At 38.7% G+C, this 23304-nt stretch overlaps 1 protein-coding gene and 1 long non-coding RNA gene across 7 annotated transcripts in view; one reads left to right on the top strand and one right to left on the bottom strand.

Annotated features, from left to right (window-relative positions):
• Positions 1-2602: 2602 nt before the first annotated feature.
• The window catches only part of AADAT (aminoadipate aminotransferase), a 40154-nt gene continuing 19452 nt past the window's right edge, over positions 2603-23304 (top strand). Inside the window, exons 1-6 of one of the 6 annotated variants that reach the window (XM_043972890.1) lie at positions 2603-2883; positions 4233-4333; positions 5509-5677; positions 15868-16000; positions 20135-20209; positions 21702-21911. In XM_043972890.1, the coding sequence (XP_043828825.1) occupies positions 2864-2883; positions 4233-4333; positions 5509-5677; positions 15868-16000; positions 20135-20209; positions 21702-21911 (708 nt within the window). In that variant the 5' untranslated portion in view covers positions 2603-2863. Of the gene's footprint in view, positions 2884-3190; positions 3506-4230; positions 4334-5508; positions 5678-15867; positions 16001-20134; positions 20210-21701; positions 21912-23304 lie in introns of those variants that run through there. The other 5 variants (XM_043972892.1, XM_043972891.1, XM_043972894.1 and 2 more) reach the window with 5 other exon arrangements.
• The window catches only part of LOC122732623, an 85382-nt gene continuing 69899 nt past the window's right edge, over positions 7822-23304 (bottom strand). Inside the window, exons 2-3 of the long non-coding RNA XR_006353632.1 lie at positions 11630-11725; positions 7822-8560 (exon numbers count right to left, since the gene is read on the bottom strand). This is a non-coding gene — a long non-coding RNA (uncharacterized LOC122732623). The remainder of the gene's footprint in view (positions 8561-11629; positions 11726-23304) is intronic.

Genomic DNA, 23304 nt, shown 5'->3' with positions numbered 1-23304 from the left:
AAAAAAAAATCAAAGGTACAGAGTCTGAAATTAGATTCTGAGGATCTGAATATAAATTCCAGGGCCCTGCCAATGGCCTTTGAAGTCTCTTAGCTTCGCTAAATCCCATTTTTTTTTCATTTATAAAATGAGGAGGTTGGATTATATGACCCTAAAGACCTAGACACCTATGTCTTTTATTCAAGTCCCAATCTGAGGCAAGGAAGGAATCCAAACTCTTCATTTGATTGAGCAATGCTATATACTCAATCAATTGACAAGCATTTATTAAGTGCTTACTGTGTGCCAGGCACTAAGTACTTTGAATCTTTGAGGATGCCAAAAAAAAAAGAAAGAAAAAGAGACAAAAAGAAAGAAAGGCAGATAAAAAGAAAGAAAAGCAACTGTCCATACCCTCAAGTTTTCTTTTATTCTACTGAGACAGAGAAGTACACATATTAGTACATACAAAAATTATATTTAGATATGGCAATATACATAAATATATAGTATGTGTCTGTGTATATACATGCATGATATGTGTGTGTGTGTGTGTGTGTGTGTGTATAAAATTTAGGAGGGGTAAGAATTGAGAGGGGAGAAGAAGATCAGGAAAGGAAGAGTGAAAGAGGTGGCATTTAAACTGAGTTTTGAAGGAAACTGGGAATTCTAAAGGGCAGAGGGTGGAGCCTATAGAAAGGCATGAAGACAGAAGATGGAATGTCATATAGAAGGAACAGGTAGAAGGCTACTTTGACTGAACCATAAAGTGAATGAAGAGAAAGACTAAGCCTGAATATATAATAAGGTAGGTTGGAGCCTCTGGAGGGTATTTTTCATTAATCCTAAAGGTATTAAAGAGTTTGTTCATCTATAAATGTTCTTTAATTTCCCCCTCCCCATTTCAGCCACTAGTAACAATTACATTATAAGTTTTTGTACAATGAAGGCTTAGAAATTGCTCTATACATCCAAAAATGCCTACATCAAAATAGAAAATAATATTTCCCTATTTCCAATGAGATCTAGTTGTTGTTTAGTCAGTCAGTCTCTTCATCACCCTATTTGGGGGTTTCTTTGGTAAAGATACTGGAGTGGTTTGCCATTTCCATCTCCAGCCTATTTTACAGATGAGGAAATGCCCAGGGACACACAGCTAGTAAGTGTCTTGAGGCCAGATTTTAATTCAGGTCTTCCTGACTCTAGGTCCAGAGCTCTATCTACTGCACCACCTAGCTGCCCCTCAGACCTAATTAGTAAGTTACTAATATCAAGCCTTTAATATTGAACATTTTGAAAAATTACTTATAAACAATTGACTGAATCTTCTTATTCTAAATGCTCCAAACCTTTTTTGACATAAAACTTATAAAAACAAGGCAGGATACAATACCAAACTTTCACATGGTGAAGAAATACTTCCTGATGTCTCCGTTTGTCAAGTGCCTGAGCTTTTTCCATGCTTGGATATTGCACTGTGTTTAATTTGCATATTTATTTAACCTCCAGTGGAGTTTATAAATAAAATGCTTACAAAACAGAAATTGCAAGTCACAACCAATTTAATTATCTACTAAGGGACAGGAACAAATACAGTGAAACCCCAAATGGTTTGTGGCTTAAATTTCACAATCTGTACTTTAACAGACTATACTTGTTCAGGACTTTAAGGATCTGTGATTTCCTGAATATGCAGCTCCTCTCCACGTATGCAGATGAAAACCTCTCTATACTAGAGCAAGCCTTGACTGACTATGGCTAAAAAATACACTCCCTGAGTAATGAGTTCCTTGTGCTTGGCTTATCTGGCCTTCAGACCACTAGTATATATCACTGGCACTATACTTCTACTAATAAAGATCACAGGGACTATACCTCCACTAATAAATATCCCTGGGGCTATACTTAATCAGTATGGACCTTCCAAACCTTGCAGAAAAGCCAAGTTCACCCTCCATAGTATGATGAGATTCTGCTGTTGGATTTCCCATTTAGAGATTTTTAAAACTCCTTAATATTTCCATTCTTTGATTTTTCCCGCAATGAATGGATGGGAGACACAGACAGAGAAAGGAAGACAGAGAAAGATTCAAAAGTAGGGAAATAGTATGAACGGAAACATAAGTAATACTTTCAAGATTATTTTTGTGGGGCTGATTCCTATTTCAAAGGAATTCCCTCACTACCACTTCTTCCATCCTCATCTTTGGGCAATCTAATGACACTAGTGATGACATCTAGATACAGACACAGATGATAAGGCTGTGAAGAACAGCAAGTAGTCCAGCATAAGCTGTATGGTAAAGTGTAGGAGGAGAGTAACATGTAAGAAGCCTTCATCTCTTAGAACCCAACTCAAGCGTCGCCCCCCCTTTCTGTTAGCGCTCTTGTAATTATTCTATATTTACTTTTCTGCAGTGTCGGCCCCACAGCCGACGCTTAATATAAATTTGTTGCCTGCCCTGTGGACCTGTTAGAGTCCCACCTCTCTCCCCAGTAGGGTCAGCCCGGTGAGGTCGGGGCACGTTTTGTTTGCCTTTGTCTAGGCCTTTGAGGAGGAAAGCCGGAAGTTAGAGGAATTGCAATGAATTGCAAGGAGTGCCGTTCTCCGGCACGGCCAGCAGATGGCAGGAAAGGATCACAAAGCGCCCGCGGCGCTCTCCCCTGGAAGCCTTCCCCGCCTCCCAGGAGCGGGCAGCCTTCTTCGGCCTTGGGAACCGCGCGCGAGCAGGCTGCCGGGTCCCACCGCGGTCTCTTTTCCCTGACGAGGGAACGACCTTTGCCGGCTGCGAGCTCCCGGGGAGAGGTAACGGCTCCTTCTGAGCTTCTGCGTTGCGATCATATTCGGCTCGGGTGGACACCGCGCGCCCTTTTTCCTCCCCTCATGAGGCGCCCCCTGCCCCGGTGAGCGGAGCTGGGGTGAGGGAGCCGTCTAGTTTGGGAAGTCTGGACACTCTCCCCCCCCCCCCTCCCCAAGCCCGCCAGGGGGACGCCATATTTGCTTAGCACGTGGCTACGTGAGGGGGCGGGAAGCCCAGGGCGGCACACCATTGGCCAGCGTCGAGGGCGGGGCGGTGGAGGTGGGGGCTCTCCTAGAGGAGCGCGCGGGGGTTGGTGCTAAAGGAAGGGGCAGGGAGCCGAAGGCCCAACCTGATTGGCTCCGGAAAGCAGGGACTCCATCCCTCCCGCGCCGCCCCCCCTTCCCCAAGCCAGTCCAGAAAAGACCCTTTCATTCGAGTATGGCTCAGTGTGGTCTCCCCTTTTGGACTGTGAGCTCCTGGAGGGCAGGGACGGCGACTTTGCCTTTCTCCGTATCCCCGGGGCTTAGCACAATGCCTGGTTCACAGTAGGAGCCTAATAAATGCTTGTAGCCTGAAGCCGACTTGCATGAGAAAGTCTGTAGGTGAGCTTTGGACAGCAGCTGGAAGGGACTTCAGAACCATCTATTCCCGACCCTGTGTGTTTTACATTTGGGGAAACTAAGGCTCTGGGCCCCGGAGGGACTTGCCTGAGGTTACACAAGGTAGTAAGTAGCAAAACCAGGATTCAAACCCACATCCTCTGACTCTATTGACCCCACCTCCGGCACCTTGCCACTGCCTGAGTTTGGCCACAGTAATCACAGTTCCCATAGCCTTTTAAAAATAGCGGTAAAAAAACGCTTCTATGGGGTTTATGATTTTTTTTTAATTTTTTAACTTGGAGTCATGAAGACCTGAATTCAAAGTTTGACTGATACTAGCCTTGTAATCTTTGCTTAACCTCTGTCTGCTTCAGTTTCTTCAATTGTAGTATGGGGATAATAATAGGACCTACCTCCCAAGGTTATCAGAATCAAATGAAATAACATATGTAAATTGCCTCCCAAGCCTTATCAATGCTTGCTGTTAGTATTAATATTTAATAAATAACTTGACAATGCTCAACAAAATTTTTTAAAACTTTCTGTATAATTGTCTTCCTTTGTGACTCTTTATATTTTATGCATTTAAAAGTATATCCATAGGCTTCCCTAGACTGACAAAGCCAAAAATACTTTAAGGATAAGTGTGATCTTCTTCCTCTATCATTCAGGAGTTTGGCCACCTACTACTTCACCTACTCCAGAGATTATAAAAATACTATAAATGTTTTAATCATCAATTACCCTTTCGTCAAACCAAATTGAGCAGAATAAAATTTGGCAGCCTAACCTGGCATTACTGTACTGGGAAATTCATTGTTTTATTTTTCTAATCCTGAACACACTGAAGAAAGGGACTGCCGTTTCTGATCAGCCTTGCAAACATGAATTATACCCGATTTCTCACAGCAGTGAGTGCTGCAAGAAAGCCTTCTCCAATAAGAGTCCTGAGTGAGTATGGTTTCTTTGTTATCAGATAAAGATTGCACAAGTGTATTCGAGTCTCATTTTCCTTGATCATGAATTGATTATCCCAGACCTTTATTTTGCTTCCTGATCACTGCTGTGAACATTTTATCTGGGTCACCCACTTAGAGTTGCCACATCTTTAGAAGGTGGGTAGAGGAAAACAAATTAGGTCAACAAGACAGTACTGGTAAAAAAAAAAAAAGGTTTGGTTCAACTGAACAAACACTTAGGAAGCAAATGCTACATATCTGAGAAACTGTTCTAGGCACTGGATAGATAAAAACAAAAATGAAAGCCCTGCCCTCAAGACAATTGTATCCACTGGGAGGAAACAAAATGTCACACTGCCTTCCTGCCTTGGGCAAATTATTTAACTTCTGTGGGCCAAATGAGGCCCTTCTCTGGGAAATGAGAGCTTGGAATTAGATCACTTAATATCCCTTCCAGCTCTGGATCTATGATCCTATGTATACAATAAGTAAATAAAGCATAAACAAAAATCAATTAAAATGTAAATAAAGAGCAAAACAAAATGATTTCACGACAGTGAGAGATCTAATGAGTTGGAAAGGTCCCGAAAGGCCTCGTATAAGCAGTGGTGTTTGAGTTAATGGAGATAGTCAAAAGTGTCAACCAGGGAGAGGTTTTCAGATCACAATTATTTCATTGGTAAACTGAAAGTATTGGCCATTCTTGAAGACCATCTAATAATAGCTTATGTTATTTAGCATTTCATTGATGCTGTCTCTCATTTGAGCCTCACAGGAGTAAGAACTAGAGTTGTCAATGAGGAAACCAGACTACTTCAGATACAGAGGAGGAAACTGAGACCCATAGATGTGAAGGCAGATGTGACTTGCTCATAGTCACACAGTATTATAGGTGCATTCAAATCCAGGGAACACCACCATTCCATCACCAAGGGGTATAGGGATCTTATTCAGCTTTGGTGGAAAGATCACTCTGCAATGAAATGTAGGTCTTGTGACATATTGAAGTAAGATGAAAGTTCTTTCAGCCTTCTATATTTTGAAGAGGGAAAGAGATAATTTCACAGGCTATAACATGTTTTGTACTTTCCTTGTTGAAGAATGATAGCCTAGACTGAAGGATTTTTTTTTTTTTTGTCATTTTCTCCCTCTCTGTGTTTCCTCTAGCTGAACTCATACAGAAATCACCACCATCACTCATTTCTTTGGCTGGAGGAGCTCCAAACCCTAACACTTTCCCTTTTAAGACTGCAAAGATCACTGTAGAAGATGGAAGTACCATTGAATTTGGGGAAGATTTAATGAAGAGAGCACTTCAATATTCTGCCTCAGCAGGGTAGCTATCAAAAAGATAACATGGTAACTTTATGCCCCAATTTTCAAGAGTCTCAGCAATGTAGTAAATTCTGTGCTTAGAAGAGTTAGTTACAGTATTTTCTAACAAAGCTTTCAATCTGGGTTAGATTGGAGAGCTGGGGAAACAGAATAGAAGGGGAAATATTGGCAATGGGGGAAATTATTGGAAAATAGTAATAGCTAAGATGGGTTCTCATTGCATGGGCGAGTTTCAATGTGAACCAGCAGAGGGAGGGTCACACCAGTGAGTTCTGAAATATACTAAATTGCCAAAGCAATGCTCATTCACAATAGGCAGAAATGTGCCTACTTTGGGATCAGGAGTTAAATTCAACAGGGCTTAAGTGCCTACTTTGTGCTAGATACTAGAATTCCAAAGATAAAAGAAACAGTCCCTGACCTCAAGGTAGGTTGGGAAGAGAGGGAATAAACACAATAGCAACAATAACAGCTATTATATATATACACACATACACATACATGCATACATGCATATACATATATACATGTATATATATGTATGTATGTGTATACATATACATATGAGGGGGGGGTGGAGCACACATCTACTATGTGGCAGGCACCGTGCTAAATGCATTACAATTTTTATCTCATTTGATCCTCACAACAACCCTACAAGGTAGGTGCTGTTTTTCCCCCATTTCACTGATGAAGAGAGTGAGACAAATAGGTAAAATGACTTGCCCAGTATCACGTAACTGGTGTCTGAGACTCAATTTGAACTCGGGTCTCATTTGTACACAAACAAGTAAATGTAGAATTCAAAGTAAATGTAAAATATACACACACTAGGTACTAGACACACACACACACACACACACACACACACACACACACACACACACACACACACGGGACTGGACTTATGATTTCTTTGGTATAGCAACTCCCAGCTGAGAAAATTCCCTTTACTAATGATCAGCACCTTCTCTATAACTTATGATCTTAAAGAGTTGCCTAAAGCACTAAGACATTAAGTGACTTTCCCAGGGTCACACAGTCAGCATGTGCCAGAGGCTTTTATAGTATATATGTATATAAACCCATCTGGATGCACAAATGTATATGTCTAGATATGGAAATGTACATTAAGCTTACACACACACACACACACACACACACACACACACACACACACACACACACAAAGACAAGTCAACAAGCATTTATTAAGTACTTACTATGTGCCAAGCACTGTACTATGCATTGGGGGTACAAAAATACTGGGGAGGGGGGGAAGGGAAACATCCCTGACCTCCAGGAGTTCACAGTCTAAATATTCTCATTCATTCATTCATCTAACAAATATTTATTGAATACCTAGCATGTGCAAGGCATTGCCAAGTGTTGTAGGTGATGCAAAGATGAATAAGATCAACTTTGGCCCTTATTTTTTCATTGAAACATTCTTAATTCTAAACTTGATTATCAAAATATTTGCTTATAGTCTAGACTTCTGCATTGCATTTCTGGTCACTGACTGCTCATTAAAATGACATTTATTAAGTACAACTGGAATGGTGACTACAAAATCAGTATATTTTTTGTTTTAAAAATGCCATTTCTATATAGCTCAATTTGATGTTTCTAAAAGTAAAATGACCACTTCTGTGATTTATGCTGCCATATAGTTACTAGAAAAGCTGAGGGCATTCTCAGTTTTGACAAAATCCTGCAGGATGGCATTTAAAATCATCCCATCACTTTGCTAACCACCGAAAACAGATGCCCCTTTGGGCACTAGACCTGTAGGTGGTGGTTATATTGGTATTTAAGAGAGTCACAAAAATGACCCCAAATGTAGCCTATTGAAGGTTGGTGAAGTCCCAGATTTTCAGCCTAAGAAACACAAAGTGTTGCATGACTGATAGAAAGCCAGCCTATGAAAACCTGGGTTCAAGTTATGCCTGTGACATATACCAGTTGTATGACCTTGAACAAGTCACATTTTAACCTCTCAGTGCCCTGGGGCAATTCTCGAAGGCTACAATTGACTAGGTTGTTACTAATTTACAAGAGTTCTCCATACCAGGAAGAGCCCTGGACAAAAAAACAAACAAAAAACCTCTAGGAAAAGATATTACAGTCTACATATATGCCACAAGTTGTTTTATTTTACCTTTTTAATCATAAAGAGGGGCATCACAATTAGATACTGACTTAAGAGAAATACGAGTACTTTTTAGCTGCATTTGGCCAATGAAATACAAAAAGAAGTGTCCTGCTTCCAACAATTGCTACTTGTGTAATAGTTGGACATTGTCTCTTAACTTTTCTTGGCCTTAGATTCTTCTTTTAAAAATATCATTAGACTAGATGGTCCCTGAGATTCCTTTTGCCTCCTTGCCTGTGATCCTCAGAATTGGGGGGAAGGGAGAGTTCAGATGACATTAGACCACCATTTAATAAGATTGCATCCAGACCAAGTCAGAGTAACATCATTCCATGTCTCCAAAAGCTACATGTGAAATCTGGAACTCAAAAAAATCTCTTTACGTGTTATTGGAAAAATAATTAAAATGAAAAGAAAATGATTCTCAATAAGGAGCTGGAAGCAACAAGCAAGTGTTTTGAAAGGGAGAAGGAAGTTGCCTTCTTTGATAAGGTATCTTGCTTCTCTTCTAGTTCTTTCCTTCATGGCTGTTTTGATCCTTTTTTTTGCAATCCCCCATTCTCAATCCTCTGGACTTCCCTTGATCATTGGCCCTGGGACATAGTTGGACTGCAGTGTACTATCATGGAAAGCCATGATGCCAGAGGACCTCCATTCAAATCTTGTTTCTCCCAGGTCACCTCTGTCACTTCAGGGAAGTCAGCCAATTTCTCTGAGTCTCATTTTCATCTGTAAAAGAAAGGGGGTGGGGAAGTGGGGTTGGACTACATCATCCCTAAAGTCCTTTCCAGCTTTGAATCTATGATCCTGTGATTTTACTCAAGATAATAATTAAAATATTGATGTTATTTTATGTAAAGTCATATGTGATGGCAGGGAGAAGTAAAGAGTCTGAAAACGGGAATATAGCAGCAGAAAACTCTTGACAGTAACTGCCCCCCACCACAGAGCCAGTGTTAACTAGCCTTCCATTCCCAGTGTCCCTTTTTGTGACTTGGGTGTACCAAAAGATACAGTAAACTTTCTGGAGACTTCCACATAGTTCAAAAGTTTCGGTTAAACCAAATGATAACTAATTGATTTTGAAATTCTCTCCAGACCCATTTGCCAAAGATTCTCTAATAATTAACTATGTTCTTTTTTTTTTCTATACTGGCAGAGACTCCAAAATACAGTTCAGGACATTGCGTTCTGTAGAATTATTCATGTGCCTCTGTAAAATTTGAATGTTAGAAACTTGTGCTTGCTTCCTTCAACACTTAAGAGCATGAAGTCCTTGGCCCTATCACCACATGGTCAGCATGACCCTGGAAAATTAATTCCTATAGGGTTCAAATGTGGCTTGCTTGATTGGTTGGTTGGGCCAGAATTCTCTACCTAACCTTGAAGCCTGAGATTAGAATAATAATGTTAATATCTATAATAACTGGCATTTACATAGTGTTTTGATGCTTTCAAAGCACTTTACAAATATTATCTCATTGGGAGTTTAGAAAATAGTTCAAACTCTAACCTTAAGTGAGCCAGGAATGGGGTTTAGTGAGTAGAGAACTGACCTTGAACCCAGGAATCTTATCACTGACACTCAAGGGCTCTATGCCCTTGGAAAAAATCTATTAGCCTATCGGTTTTCTAAAGCCAGTGGTGCCAAATGCAGATAGAAACAGGAGCCACCAAACTGTGCATAAGGATCCCTGCAGCCACATAGTGATTTAGAAAAAACACATGGTAGCATCATCTATATTGTATTATCTTCTTGTTTATTTTGTAAAATATTTTTCAATTACATTTTAGTCTGGTTGGATCTATACTCAGGAGTGCTGGGCCTGCAGCCTGACCCATGTTTGTGACACTTTGCTCTAGGCAACAATTTAAGATTACAGATTGTTTATTACTACTTTGATTGAGGCAACTGGGTGGCTCAGTGGATAGAGCACTGGCTCCAGAGTTGGGAGAACCTGAGTTCAAATGCAGCCTCAGATACTTACTAGCTGTGTAACTCTGGGCAAGTCATTAACTTCTGTTTGCCTTAATCCATTGCATAAGGAAATGGCAAACCACTCCAGTATCTTTGCCAAGAAAACTTCATGAACAGTATCGGCATGCTGTGGTCCACAGGGTCACAAAGAGTCAAATACAACTGAACAACAACTTTGATAGAGGGACTCTCCTCACCCAGAGTTCCCTAGGCTAATGAAGTGAGAGATGCAGGCCCCATTCCTATCTAATCCCGTGTGAAACTGTGACACTTTGGATTTGGGATTGGCAGATGAAGTTATTGCATATGTTGCAATGAAGAATTCTCAGCCCCCTCTGAAACAAAAAGGCCTCCTAACTGGGCTTTTGCCACTATCATTCTTGAGTAACATTCAGCTTCCACTGTTCATGAGTAAAGTTAAGGGAAGGGTAATGGTGAGAAGAGGCTTCTCCAAAGATCTTGACCTTGGCATTCATGGTTTTAATTCATTTTCACCCTCCTTAATATCTAGCCTATTCAGCACCTTCACAGTCTGTTCAAATTTACAATTATTTTTTAAATAACTTTTGTGTTTTACATCATTGACATTTCCCAGGATATCTTGCTCCCTCCTTAAGAACCAGCTCTTATAACAATGAACTAAAATTAAAAAGAAATAATTAATTAATTAAAACAACATCTGGAATCAGGAGGACCTGAGTTCAAATCCAGCCTCAGACACTTAACACTTACTAGCTGTGTGACCCTGGGCAAGTCACTTAACCCCAATTGCCTCACTAAAAACAAAAAACAAACCAAAAAAAACACATTGAAAAAGCCTGACACCAAATGCAATATTCTGTACCCAGAGTCCTCCACCTCTGCAAAGGAAAGGAGGGTGTACAGGTTTTTTGTTTTTTTTTTTTACTAATGTCTGAAAGAATCCCATGGTGTAAACTATATAGAGAGGGTGCAGGTTCAGTCTCCCATTGCTCTGTTAACTTAGCACAGGTTGAAGGCATTAAAAAGTTTCTTCCAGGCATTCTGTGTTGCCACTCCCCTTTTATTCTCTACTCTTTCCATTCTCCAGCTCATCCCTTTTGGGGTTTCTCCGAGGTTTCTCTTTCTTTTCTTGCTGAACTCACAGGTCATCTTAAGGTCTCCTGTTTCATCACAATTGCACCACACCCTCCCCTGCATCATCAACCCACATAGGTGGCCCAGAGTTCCCATCCATCCCTCAGGAACCATCACAACCCCTTGCTTAAGACAATGCTAATTCACCCACACCAGGCATGGGAGGAAATCATCATACTGTTCCAAAATGCCCCAGCCTTATTCTTTCCCTTGCAACATCTTCACACTCCTCACCCCACATTTACATTTTCTCACAACTGCCCTACTATCTAAGGTCTCCCCCCAGGTTCACAGTAATTTGGAGGGCAGGGGATATTGCTACATAAAAACACAGTAACATATAAGTGACACATTGGTTACAGTGCTGGACCTGGAGTCAGAAAGACCTGAATTCAGATCCTGCATTAGATACTTTTTAGCTCTTTTACTTTGGGCAAGTTACTTAACCTCACTTAGCCTCAGTAGTTTTCTCAGTAAAATGGGAATAATAATACCACCTACCTCACAGGGTTATTTTTGAAGATAAAATTACACACACACACACACACACACACAAACATATAATTTTATAGAATATAAGTAATTATACAATATGTTACTAAAAGATATCTCATATATTTATATACATGTAACTTTGTAAACCTTAAAGTGCTATGTAAATGTTAGCTATGATTATATAGGATATTAGGAACTGAGAGTCTTACCATTTTTCCTTCTTGGATGGGGCTCCATCATTGATAGATGCTATGAATTTAACCTCTCTGCTTATTTCTTCATTCCATTGCCCATCCAAGGGAGATCTGTAATTGATAATTAGCCACTGTTAGTAATCCCCTTCATGGATTCTCACAAGCAAGGAAAAGTACCATTGTAATAAGAAGTAAACCAATTTTATTGCAGGTTCAAAGCAGCAGCTTAATTCTCCAAAAGTAATATACGTGGCCGCTTATGTAGGCAGATGACTCAAACCCAGGAGCATCCTTTAAATAGAGCTGATTTTGTTGTTTTCCAAATGGGACAGCAATAGAATATCCATATTTCTCAGAATTAAATGAAACTTTCACCAAAAGTAAGAGCAGTATAATAGGGTACAGTGATATTGAAAACAAATATAAAAAGTAATAGTTAATACATCCTTTATGTAATGCAATAAAAAGTCACTGGTTCAAGGACCACAAATAAAAGACAGATACAAATGTAGTTTTAGCAATGAAATACCAAATAATGAGTGGGTCAAAGAACAAATCATAGAAACATAATTATATGAAAAAAGGATGATTAAACAATATGGCAAAATTTCTAAGATGTAGCAGTCCTCAGGAAAAAATCATATTTCTCCAAACATACATTAACAAAATAGGAAAAGAGAGAATAAATGAATTGAATATGCATTTTTTTAAAAAGCAGGAAGCCAACAAATAAAACTAAAATAATCACAAGACAGAGGGGAAATAGACACATTAGAAACAAAAAAAAATTATAAAAGTAAAGCTGCTTTTTAAAGAGACTACTAAAACTGATAAAGTTACTCATCTGTTAAAAAAAAAAGGAGTGCCAAAAATAAAAATTAATAAAATAGGAAATAAGAAAGGTGAAATTACAACAAACCCAGAAGGAATAAAAAACAATCAGAACACATTATGCACAGTTTGTTGTTGTTCAGTATTTAGTTATGTCTGACTCTTCATGACCCCACTGACCACAGCCTGCTGGGCTCTTCTATCCTCCATCTCCCAAAATCTGTCCAAGCTCACATTTGTTGCTTCCACGTCACTATTTGTCTCTCATCCTCTGCCATCCCCTTCTTTTGCCTTAGTCTTTCCCAACATCTGTCTTTTCCAATGACTCCCACCTTCTCGTTATATAGCCAAAGTATTTAAACTTCAGCTTCAGTATTTCTTCTTCCAGTGAATAATCTGAATTAATTTCTTTAAGTGTTCACTGATTTGATCTCCCTGCTATGTAAGGAACTCTCAAAAATCTTCTCCAGCACCACAATTTTAAAGTGTTGATTTTGCCGTGTTGGGGCCAAATTTGATATAGGGAGAGTTAATTGAGTGACTTGCCATAATATTGGGGTCCCAGAAATAATGAGGGACCTCTAGGCCCAAAGCTCCCTCTCCTCTGAACTGCCTTTTTAGATATTTTTCCCAGGCCAATAAGGAAGGAACCTAACAGCCTCTTTTCCACAAAAGAATCAGGTTTTATTAATAGGAATAAAATAAACAGCAAAGGTGAAATTAATAAAATCAAAGACAAGGTAATAGGGAAAAGAAAAATGGATAATCCCCCTAACTGTAATCTAAGTCTATACAATCCCCAAACTTGCTTCCAGTTCAGCTAATTCAAAAGAGCAGGACTCGTATGTTAACTTACCACCTGGGGGGTCTGTAGCTTCAATGGGAAACAGCTTTGTAGCCAGGGCCCACAGGACAAACTGCCAGGAAAAAGACCTCTTTCTGCCTGCTCCTACAGCTCACACCACCAGAAAGAGAGTGAGCTCCCCTCAGCTGAGTATTTATTCTCCCTGCCCCAAAAGGGGAGGTCCTTCAAACTGCCTGTGGAAAGTGGTTTCACCTGCTGACATCAGCAGCATACCTCACTCAGGACAGGCCAGGTGTGACCCATCCCAATCAGTCTGCCAAATTCCATTAATTTACCACAGCTGTATTCAGCTTTCCTTATAGTCCAACTCTCACAGCCATAAATTACTATCAGAAGAACATCGCTTTTACTATACTGATTCTTGTTAGCAAGGTGATGTCTGCTTTATAGTATGCTGTCCAGATTTTCCATAGTTCTCCTTCCAAGGAGCAAGCATCTTTTAATTTAATGGTTGCAAGTGGCCATCAGCAGTGATCTTTCAGCCCCAAAATAGAAAAGCTGACACTGCTTCTTCTTCTTCTTCTTCCTCTATTTGCCAGGAAGTGATGGAACCAGTTGCCATGATCTTAGTTTTTGTGGAGAGGGTTTTTTTTTTTTAATGTTAAACTTGCTATTGCTGACGAAACTGAGAACATAAAAGGAATAAAGGAATGCCTTAAAAAATATAAAATACCCAAACTGTCAGAAGGCTAGATAGAAATGGAAATAGATATAAATATATCTAGCTGTAAAAACATTACCAAATTGTGGGTGTGAGGGAGGAGAATCTTGGTCCTGATGGATTCACCAGAGAATTCTATCAAACTTTTAAAAGAAAATTAGTAATTCATAATTATTATCAAAAATGGAGAAAGAAATCACTCTACCAAGATCCTGTTGTGAAACAAATATAGTCTTTTGGGGAGGGGGGGCGGCGGTTGAGGCAATTGGGGTTAAGTGACTTGCCCCAGGTCACACAGCTAGTAAGTGTCAAGTGTCTGAGGCCAACTTTGAACTTAGGTCCTCCTGAAACCAGGGTCAGTGCTTTATCCACTGAGCCACCTAGCTGCCCCAAATATAGTCTTTTTTTTTTCAAATATGGTCTTAATATCTAAACCAGATAAATATTAAATACATAAGGAGAACTATTGGCTAGTATCATTAATGAATATTGACTCAAAAATTTTAAACCATATCTTGTCAAACAGATTATGATGATTTGTCCAATATATCATTCATTATGACCAAGTATAAAAATCACCTCTCTAAAACTAAAAGCAAGTATCATAAGAAATGGGGATACCATTAAAGATCTTTCCCAATACAGGAATGAAGCAAGGATGCTTATTCTTCCCACAGTTATTTGATATAGTTCCAGAAATGTTAGAAATAAGCTGAGAAAGAAATTTAGGCAGGATGAAAGGTGAAAAGGAAATAAAACCATCTGATATGATAGCTTACTTGGAAAATTCTAGGGAATCATCAAAAGATATTAAATGAGGTAATAACTTCAGCAAAGTTGCATGCTACAAAATAAATCTTCAAAAACGAACAGCCTTTCTATAAGATAATAACAAAACCCAAGAAGCAAAAATAGAAAGGGAAGTCTCATTCCAAATAACTATAAAATGCATAAAGTATCTGGGGATGGACCTCCCAAAGCACAGAAAAGACATATAAATTAAGTTATGAAGTGCAATAAAGAACAACTTAAAGGGAACTGTTGATAATTGTCCATAGTAATAAAGAATATCTTCTTGGTCTCTGTTAAATGGTTCTCTTTGGTTAAAATTACTTCCTCCACAATTTAATTCCCACCTCCCTTTTCATTCTAATTTCTATTACTCCCCTTTATTCACACTTCAGTACAGTCAAACTGACTTGCTGTTACCCCACATACTAACATTCCAGCTTCTGAATTCATGCCATTTTATAGATGTGCTTTGCCTAGTAGAATCTCTATACCTTCTTTCAAAATAAATCTCAGGAGCCACCTCTTAGATGAGGTCTTTTTTTATTTCTCCCAGTTAGCTCACACACACACACACACACACACACACACACACACACACACACACACACACCTTGAAATTACATGAGTACTGTATACATGCTCACTTTGTATTTACTTGTGGTCCTGTAGAGTTGGAGTCAAAAAACTTAGGTTTGAATTCTGCCAGTGAAACAAACATTTTGTAACCTTGGGTAAGTCACTTAACTTCTATGAGCCTCATTTCCTCATGTTTAAGACAAGGGGGTTGGATAAGAAAGCCACTAACGTTCCTTCCAGTTTCTAATTCTATGATCCTATGTCTCCAGTGGCAAAATGCGCTATGTTACATCCCCCCACTGTAATATAAATTCCTTGAAATCAGGTCAGGAACTCTTCTGTTTTTATCTTTGTTCTCCTCATTTTAGGTGATTAACAAATGTTTGTTGAGCTGAATTGAAAATATTTTTCACTGCAAGGTGCCCAAAGGCAATTTCGAGGTAACCCATATAAGCCTGCCTCAGAATAATACAGAATGAATTATGCACTGAGGAAAAACAAATAATTGAAATTTAATTTATGTTTTAGGATTCCAGAGTTGTTGTCCTGGCTGAAAAAGTTCCAGACCAGACTCCACAAGCCCCTCACTGCCCAGTTCAGTCCTGAACAAGGACAAATGGATGTATGCATCACCACTGGGAGCCAAGAAGGCCTTTGTAAAGTAAGATTGAAAGGAATATGGATCCTATAGGTAGAATTGAATGTATTTATAAACACGTGTACTTCATTACGCATAAGTGGATCATCTGTGTTCTAGATTCTAGTTGGTACCTCTTTAGTAACCATTTGGGCTGAAGACTGGGGGAGTGACACAGATGAGGGGTATGTGTGTTGCTGATTGCCTACCCAAGCCAAATGGAAATAACTTTTGGGTTGATTTTCTATATTTCTGCTTCCTCCTATCAATGCAAATAATACAGAATTGATTAGAATATTAACATTACTGAACAATGATTGCTTCAGTATATCCTTAAATCATTGTTGGAGGCAAATTGTAAATCTTCCCATGCCTTCTATATACCTTCCATCATCGTCTACCTGCTGTACCGAAGCCCTTCCTCTACTTCAGAAGATCTTAACTTGGGAGTCAATGAACATTTAAAAAATATTTTGGTAATTATATCTCAATATAATTGATATCCTTTATAATCCTATGCATTTTATTTCATGCACATTAAAATATTCATCTGAGGAACAGTTCAAAGACTTTGCTAGTCAGCCAAAAGGGTCCATGACACAAAAAGAATCCCTGCTGCTTTAACAACTTCTGGTTATTGATGCCACATTTCCCATCTGTCCATCTGTTACTTCTTCATTTTTTTCTTATGATTCCATCATCTCTTTTACCAGTCACACATGGTCTATCCTTTTTATTATTAAGTCTTCATTGGTAATTTCATGTTGTTTGACATCCCCAACAAGTGTATCACCATCACAGTTTTGGGTCACTATCAATTTTTAATCCTTGGAGGTTGTGGTGTTCCATAAAAGTGCTACAGTTTTCCAAATACAGCCAAGCCCACCCTTCTCCTAGGACTACTTCATGACCCATCTTACACTCGGACTTTTTTTTTCCTTTTTTTCTTTGCAGGGCAATGAGGGTTAAGTGACTTGCCCAGGATCACACAGCTAGTCAGTGTCAAGTGTCTGAGGCCAGATTTGAACTCAGGTCCTCCTGAATCCAGGGCCAGTGCTTTATCCACTGCGCCACCTAGCTGCCCCTTACACTTGGACTTTTTGAAGATATTTATACTGTAAACTAATCCAAAGGCTACTCATCCCACCTGCTTATCATACTATGGGCAATGTGCATTCTTCTTTCACTTAGTTCTTCCTAATATTGCTCCCTAGATCAATTTCTTTTGAGTAGTTGTTGTGAGTCTCACAAAGGAGCCCCCATAGTATTGAGGGGCTTAATGTAATCCCTACAATGTCATCCCCAAACTGGAGTATTTCAAAAACCTCACTATCTGTAAGGAATCCCTCTCACACTATGCAGAGGGCATTCTTCATAGCATTGATGAACACTTTGAAGTCTATATCTCCCTACTTTATGACTCATTTGATTTTTATAGTCAAAAGATCATTAGTCAAAGTTTTATCTTTGTCATTGTATCTATCAAAGAATCTTGAATGGTCTTAACGAATTGCATGGGAGACACCTAATTGAAAAACAACCTTTAAGGTACATTTTGTTCTGAGTCACTTTTTTAAAAATCCGCAAACAGTGAAGTCTTATCAACCTTTTCACAAAATGTCTCTATTTCTTTATTACTTGCAATAGAGCTTACCTCAAACTGCATTTATCTTATGGCTTAGACTTTATCATGAGCACTTCTGGAAGAGATGACCAATACTAGATGACCAAAAGATAACCAGTACTATGAATGAAATTTCTTATTTCCTTTGGGTACATGATGGCACACAACCATATCTTTTATTTGCATTTGCAGAAAAATGTACGAACTATCATTCCATTTGGCTGCTTCTTCTTTATATTTTCTGGTTTTATGAACAAAAATATCAGTGTTGAGGCAAATAAGTTCCCTTATCAATTCTTTGGTCACTAGCTAATAATCTCACATTTTAAATATCAATGGTTAAATGAATGTTTCTAGTTGGTCTAAAGCCATGTAATTCTTGTCACCCTCTGCCCCCTTTTCTGTCCCTCTGCCACCATCACTGCCTACATGGACACTCACTTGGGGCTATTTTGTGTGTTTATCTGTTTCATAGCCAAAGGATTCATCCCTTGTTGAGCTTCTTCACACTTAGTTAGGCAGTTTCCAGCACAGCAAACTCAATTTGTCACAGGGACTGCATTTGAAGCCTTCCCAACTTGGTAGAATCTTCCAGACCTTGTGCTTAACTGCCGTAGCCTCTGATAGCCCATAGTTACTTCCACAACATGGTAAAGCATTAAAAAAAAGGCTTTTTCTGTGCATACCCTTTGACCCAGCAATTCCACTTTTAGGTCTTTTTCCCAAAGAAATCATGGAGGGGGGAAAGGGACCCACATGTACAAAAATATTTATAGCTGCTCTTTACGTGGTAGCAAGGAATTGGAAATTGAGGGGGTGCCCATCAATTGGGGAATGGCTGGACAAGTTGTGGTATATGAATACAATGGAATACTATTGTGCTGTAAGAAATGATGAGCAGGAGGAGTTCAGAGAAACCTGGAGGGTCTTACGAGAGCTGATGATGAGTGAGATGAGCAGAACCAGGAGAACATTGTACACAGTATCATCAACATTGAGTGTTGACCTACTGTGATGGACTATATTCTTCTCACCAATGCAATGGTACAGAAGAGTTCCAGGGAACTCATGATAGAAGAGGATCTCCAAATCCAAGAAAAAAAAAAAAAGAACTGTGGAGTATAGATACTGATTGAACCATACTATTTCTTTTGTTTTGGGTCCTGTTGTTTTTTTTTTTCTATTTTGAGGTTTTGCATTACTGCCCTGATTTTTTCTCTTATAACAGGATTAATGCAGAAATAGGATTAATGTTATTATGGATATATATATGTGTGTGTATATATATATATATGTATATGTATATAGATATATAGATATAACCTATATCAGATTACCTGCTGTCTAGGGGAGGGGGGAGGGAGAGGAGGGAGGGAGAAAAATCTGAAATTGTAAAGCTTGTATAAACAAAAGTTGAGAACTATCTTTACATGTAACGGAAAAAATAAAATACCTTATATGTAAAAAATTAATAAATAAATTTTAAAAAAAAGGCTTTTTGCAATGTGGCTCACATAGGGGCCCAAATCCTTCTGACTGAAGCATGCAGCCTATGGATGGTAGAAGGTTAATCATGGGTACCAGTACACCCAGACAAGGACCTCTCAGAATAAGATCATTTGCAAATGAAGCACAAAGTAGATGGTAAACTGTATCTTAGCTGGCAGGAAACAATTAATCAACATGTACCATAAAGAAAAATGAAAAATAAATAAATATAAAAATGAAGGCTTGTATTTGCCAAAATATTAAGTTAATACACTGCTATATGTTCTAATAGTAGCTTGAAATCTGTGATCTGATTATCCTATTTCCTTCCAGTTTCCATAGTTATAGTATTCCAGGGAGCTAAGTGGTGTAAGCACTGGCTCTGGAGTCAGGAGGACCTGAGTTCAAATCTGGCCTCAGACACTTGACACTTACTAGCTGTGTGACCCTGGGCAAGTCACTTGAGCCTGATTGTCTTAAACATCTGGGGCCATCTCCAGTCATCTTGATAGATATGGATATAGATCTTGCCACTGGACCCAGATGGCTCTGGAGGAGAAAGTGAGGCTGATGATTTTGCATAGTCCTCCCTTACTTAAATCCAATTAATTGCAAGTCATGACATCACCTCCTGATGTCATGGCCCTCTTTGAGAATGAAGGACAAACAACAACAATAATATAGTATAGGTGATAGAATGACTAGTCTTTGGAGACAATTAACTGAAAAGCCCCACTGAAGACTCAATGGAGCACATGCTTATTTCCGTCCGTCCCATGAAATATCTAAAAAGAAGTGGAATCTCCATTTTTTCAGTTACCAGACCATGACAAGGTTTTAACTAATTATCTACCTCCCTGTCTTTACCTTTTCCTTTGTACTTCAGTGATCCTAAACTGATTTTTCCCTATAAGCCAGCAGCCCTAATTTTTTAAAAAATCCCTCTCCTTAGTATAGAATTTTATTATTCTCTATTCTTGTACCATAAATTGCCTGGAAATTCAGAAGACATATAGTAATAAGCTAAATGATGCCTGTTTTATTAGATATTTGAGATGCTCATTAACCCTGGAGATAACATCCTCTTGGATACACCTGCTTACCCAGGAACCCTGTCAGCTGTGAGTATGTGTGGTAACAGCTACACTTCCTTTTTTTATAAGTATATAAAATCCAGTTTTCTGTTCGTCCTTGGAACTATATCTTCAATACAGAAGGCATATGGCCTCATGCAGAGTGCACTGAATTAAAAATCAGTTGACCTAACTTCTAGTTGTAGCTTTACCAATTCTTAGCTGTGTGACTCTGGACAAGCCATGTAACCTCTCTGATCACTAAGCCTTAGTATTAAAATTTGAAAAAAGTGTTTTTGAACATATATTGAAAATTTCTATTGAACAACATAAAAAATTGAAAAAAGTAGATGTTAAGAGGTTTGTATAATTATAAGGAAACCATTCGTTCAAAGCTATAAAGTGCTATATCAATGTAATGGATATCATTAAAAGTTAGTAATTTATTAGGATGGACTTATTAGGACTACATAGCCATGATATATCTGGTCTATGGCCCTAAAATTCCTGCCATTACAAAGAAAACATGAATGATTTTCCTTCAGTGTATAGTTTTACATTTGACCACCAAGAGGAACATTTGCTTTTCTTTTTGAGAATATATCTGGGAAGGTAACTTGATTAGTTTGTCTCTTCGAATCCAAATCATTTCCCCTGATTTCCTTTCATTTATTGGAGTCTATAAAACATCTTTAAAACTACATTTATCAGGGGGCAGCTAGGTGGCGCAGTGGATAAAGCACCAGCCCTGGATTCAGGAGGACCCAAATTCAAAGCCGGCCTCAGACACTTAACACTTACTGGCTATGTGACCCTGGGCAAGTCACTTAACCCCTAATTGCCTCTCAAAAACAAAATAACAACAACAACAAAAACTACATTTATCCTTGCAAGTAGCTAAGTAATCCATAAAACAATATGGCTGTATAGAAAGAACACTAGACTTGGTGTTAGAAGTTCAGGGTTTGAGGTCTTTTTCTAACACTTACTCCCCATGTGCCTATGAACATTACTGAATTTCTTTGTATCTCAAAGAAATGGAGAATGGGGGAAAGAGGGATGCCAATACTTCTTCTGTTGACCTCATAAAAGTAATAAAGTTCTTTGTAAGTTATAAAGCACCTTATAAATGTGAGCCATGAGTATTAGCATATGGAGCATTTCACACAGTTAATTGTGCTTTATAATTGACCAAAAACAGTGTTCACTGAGATCCAAAACACTTTACTGGAAAGGAGATGCCAGGGGAAAAAGAAACATAGACTCAGTCCTCCAGCTTCTTACCCTCATGGGATCCCAAATTTAAAGCTAGAAACCAAAGATCATCAAGTCTAATTCCCTCATTTCACAGGTGAAGTAACTGAGGCCCTAAGAAGAGGAGTGACTTGCCCAGGACCCAATTACAAGAGCATAAAGGTCCTAGACAATGAGCAGCAAAGCCTTCATAACACCACACTGGGGTACTGTAGCCCTCTGTACTTTTAAACAGTGAATCACTTGTCCTAATCTTGGGTTTCCTTTGTTCATGTCTTCTCAACAGCTGAGGCCTCTGGGCTGCAACATTATTGGCCTGTGCAGTGACCAATATGGGCTTATTCCAGATTCTCTCCGAGCAGCACTTTCTAAGTGGGAACCAGAGGATGCACAGAAACCTGAAAGACACACGCCCAAATTCCTTTACACAGTTCCAAATGGCAGCAACCCTACAGGAACATCATTAACATATGAACGCAAAAAGGAAATATATGAGGTATTCCAAGAGATTCTCACTACTTGAGCCTCTATCCCTGTTCCTGTTCACTGTTAGTTTCTAGAGGCAGCATGGCATGGTGAATACAGCAAGGCATGATGAATTTAGTAAGCTGGCTTTGTAATCATGAAGACCTGGGTTCACTTCTTGCCTGTGACTCATACTGGCTGTGTAACCATAGACAAATTAGTGTCTCAGGCAGTTCTCTAAGACTCTGACTTATAGATGAGTTAACAATCTGCATTCGTGGGAGAGACTTTACGCACTAGGATTGAAATCTTAGGTCTGGACAGAGTCTCAAGAAGAATATTAGTCTTCCTTCCTCTAAAAATACAGCCTCTTACTTTGTGACTAATAGACATGATGGAAGGAAGAGGAATAAGAAGGAGAAAAGGTCATTTTTCAGATATGATGAAAAGTTCTGAGTAAGAGGAAATTTCTAAACCTATTAATAGATCTGAATACTAAGGCAGTTAGGGGACAAATCTCAACAAGAAGAAAACCCCTGTTTGCTGCCTTATTGCTAGGTCCATAAACTAGCTATAACCAAAGCAAAAGATAATTAGTTTAAACACAGTACATCTCTACAGTTGAATATTTATGAGGATTTTTCCCCCTTTCTATTTTCCGCGGATGATTTTTATCCACAGAAATATTGGTCTATGCCTGAGGTGCATATCTATAAATTCATTTATTATTAATTACCTCCCAGGTTTACTGTGTAATATGTTGTTGTATTTTATGTTTTTAACCTTCATCCTCCCCCAACTATTACATGACTCTCATGTCATTAGGAATTATCTCTATGAGAAAACAGGCATACTTTGGGGTTTTTTCTATTCATTTTATTCTTTATAAGCAACAGATAAAATGAGCATCTCCCTGAAACAGAAAAAGAGGATTATACATGAACCTGTAGGTCTGTACTACATACAGCTTGCATTTTATTTTTACTATATCAGTTCAACCTATATCTTTCCAAGCCAGAATATATATTTTGTGATATTAATCTTAGGCATCCATTTTTTCTCCCTGTGTTTTTTTTTTACTGCACATTTTTTAAAAGGGGAAATGAAAAGTAAAAATATAAGTAAATTACATTAAACTAAGTAAGTTAAAAAATCTCCCATTAGGTTATGAGCTTCATGCCAGCAAGGACTTCTTTTACCTTTATTTGTATCCCCAGCACTTAGCACAGTGCTTGACACATAATAGGCTCATGGACTGACTGATTGGACTGTTGGACTGGAATGCAGTCTCCAGCTATATAGGTTTAAGAGATATTTTAAAAGAGGGTGCCTTTCTACTCATGTTAATTTTTCTATTTGAAAAAGACTATCCATAAGAGTTTTTCACACTTTATAGGACAGATACAGATATAAGAAATCAAGTT

The sequence above is a fragment of the Dromiciops gliroides genome, chromosome 6 (assembly GCF_019393635.1).
Source record: "Dromiciops gliroides isolate mDroGli1 chromosome 6, mDroGli1.pri, whole genome shotgun sequence".
Classification (NCBI taxonomy): Eukaryota; Metazoa; Chordata; class Mammalia; order Microbiotheria; family Microbiotheriidae; genus Dromiciops; species Dromiciops gliroides.
The sequence above is the reverse complement of the archived record's forward strand: the minus strand, read 5'-3'. Positions and strand labels throughout refer to the sequence as shown.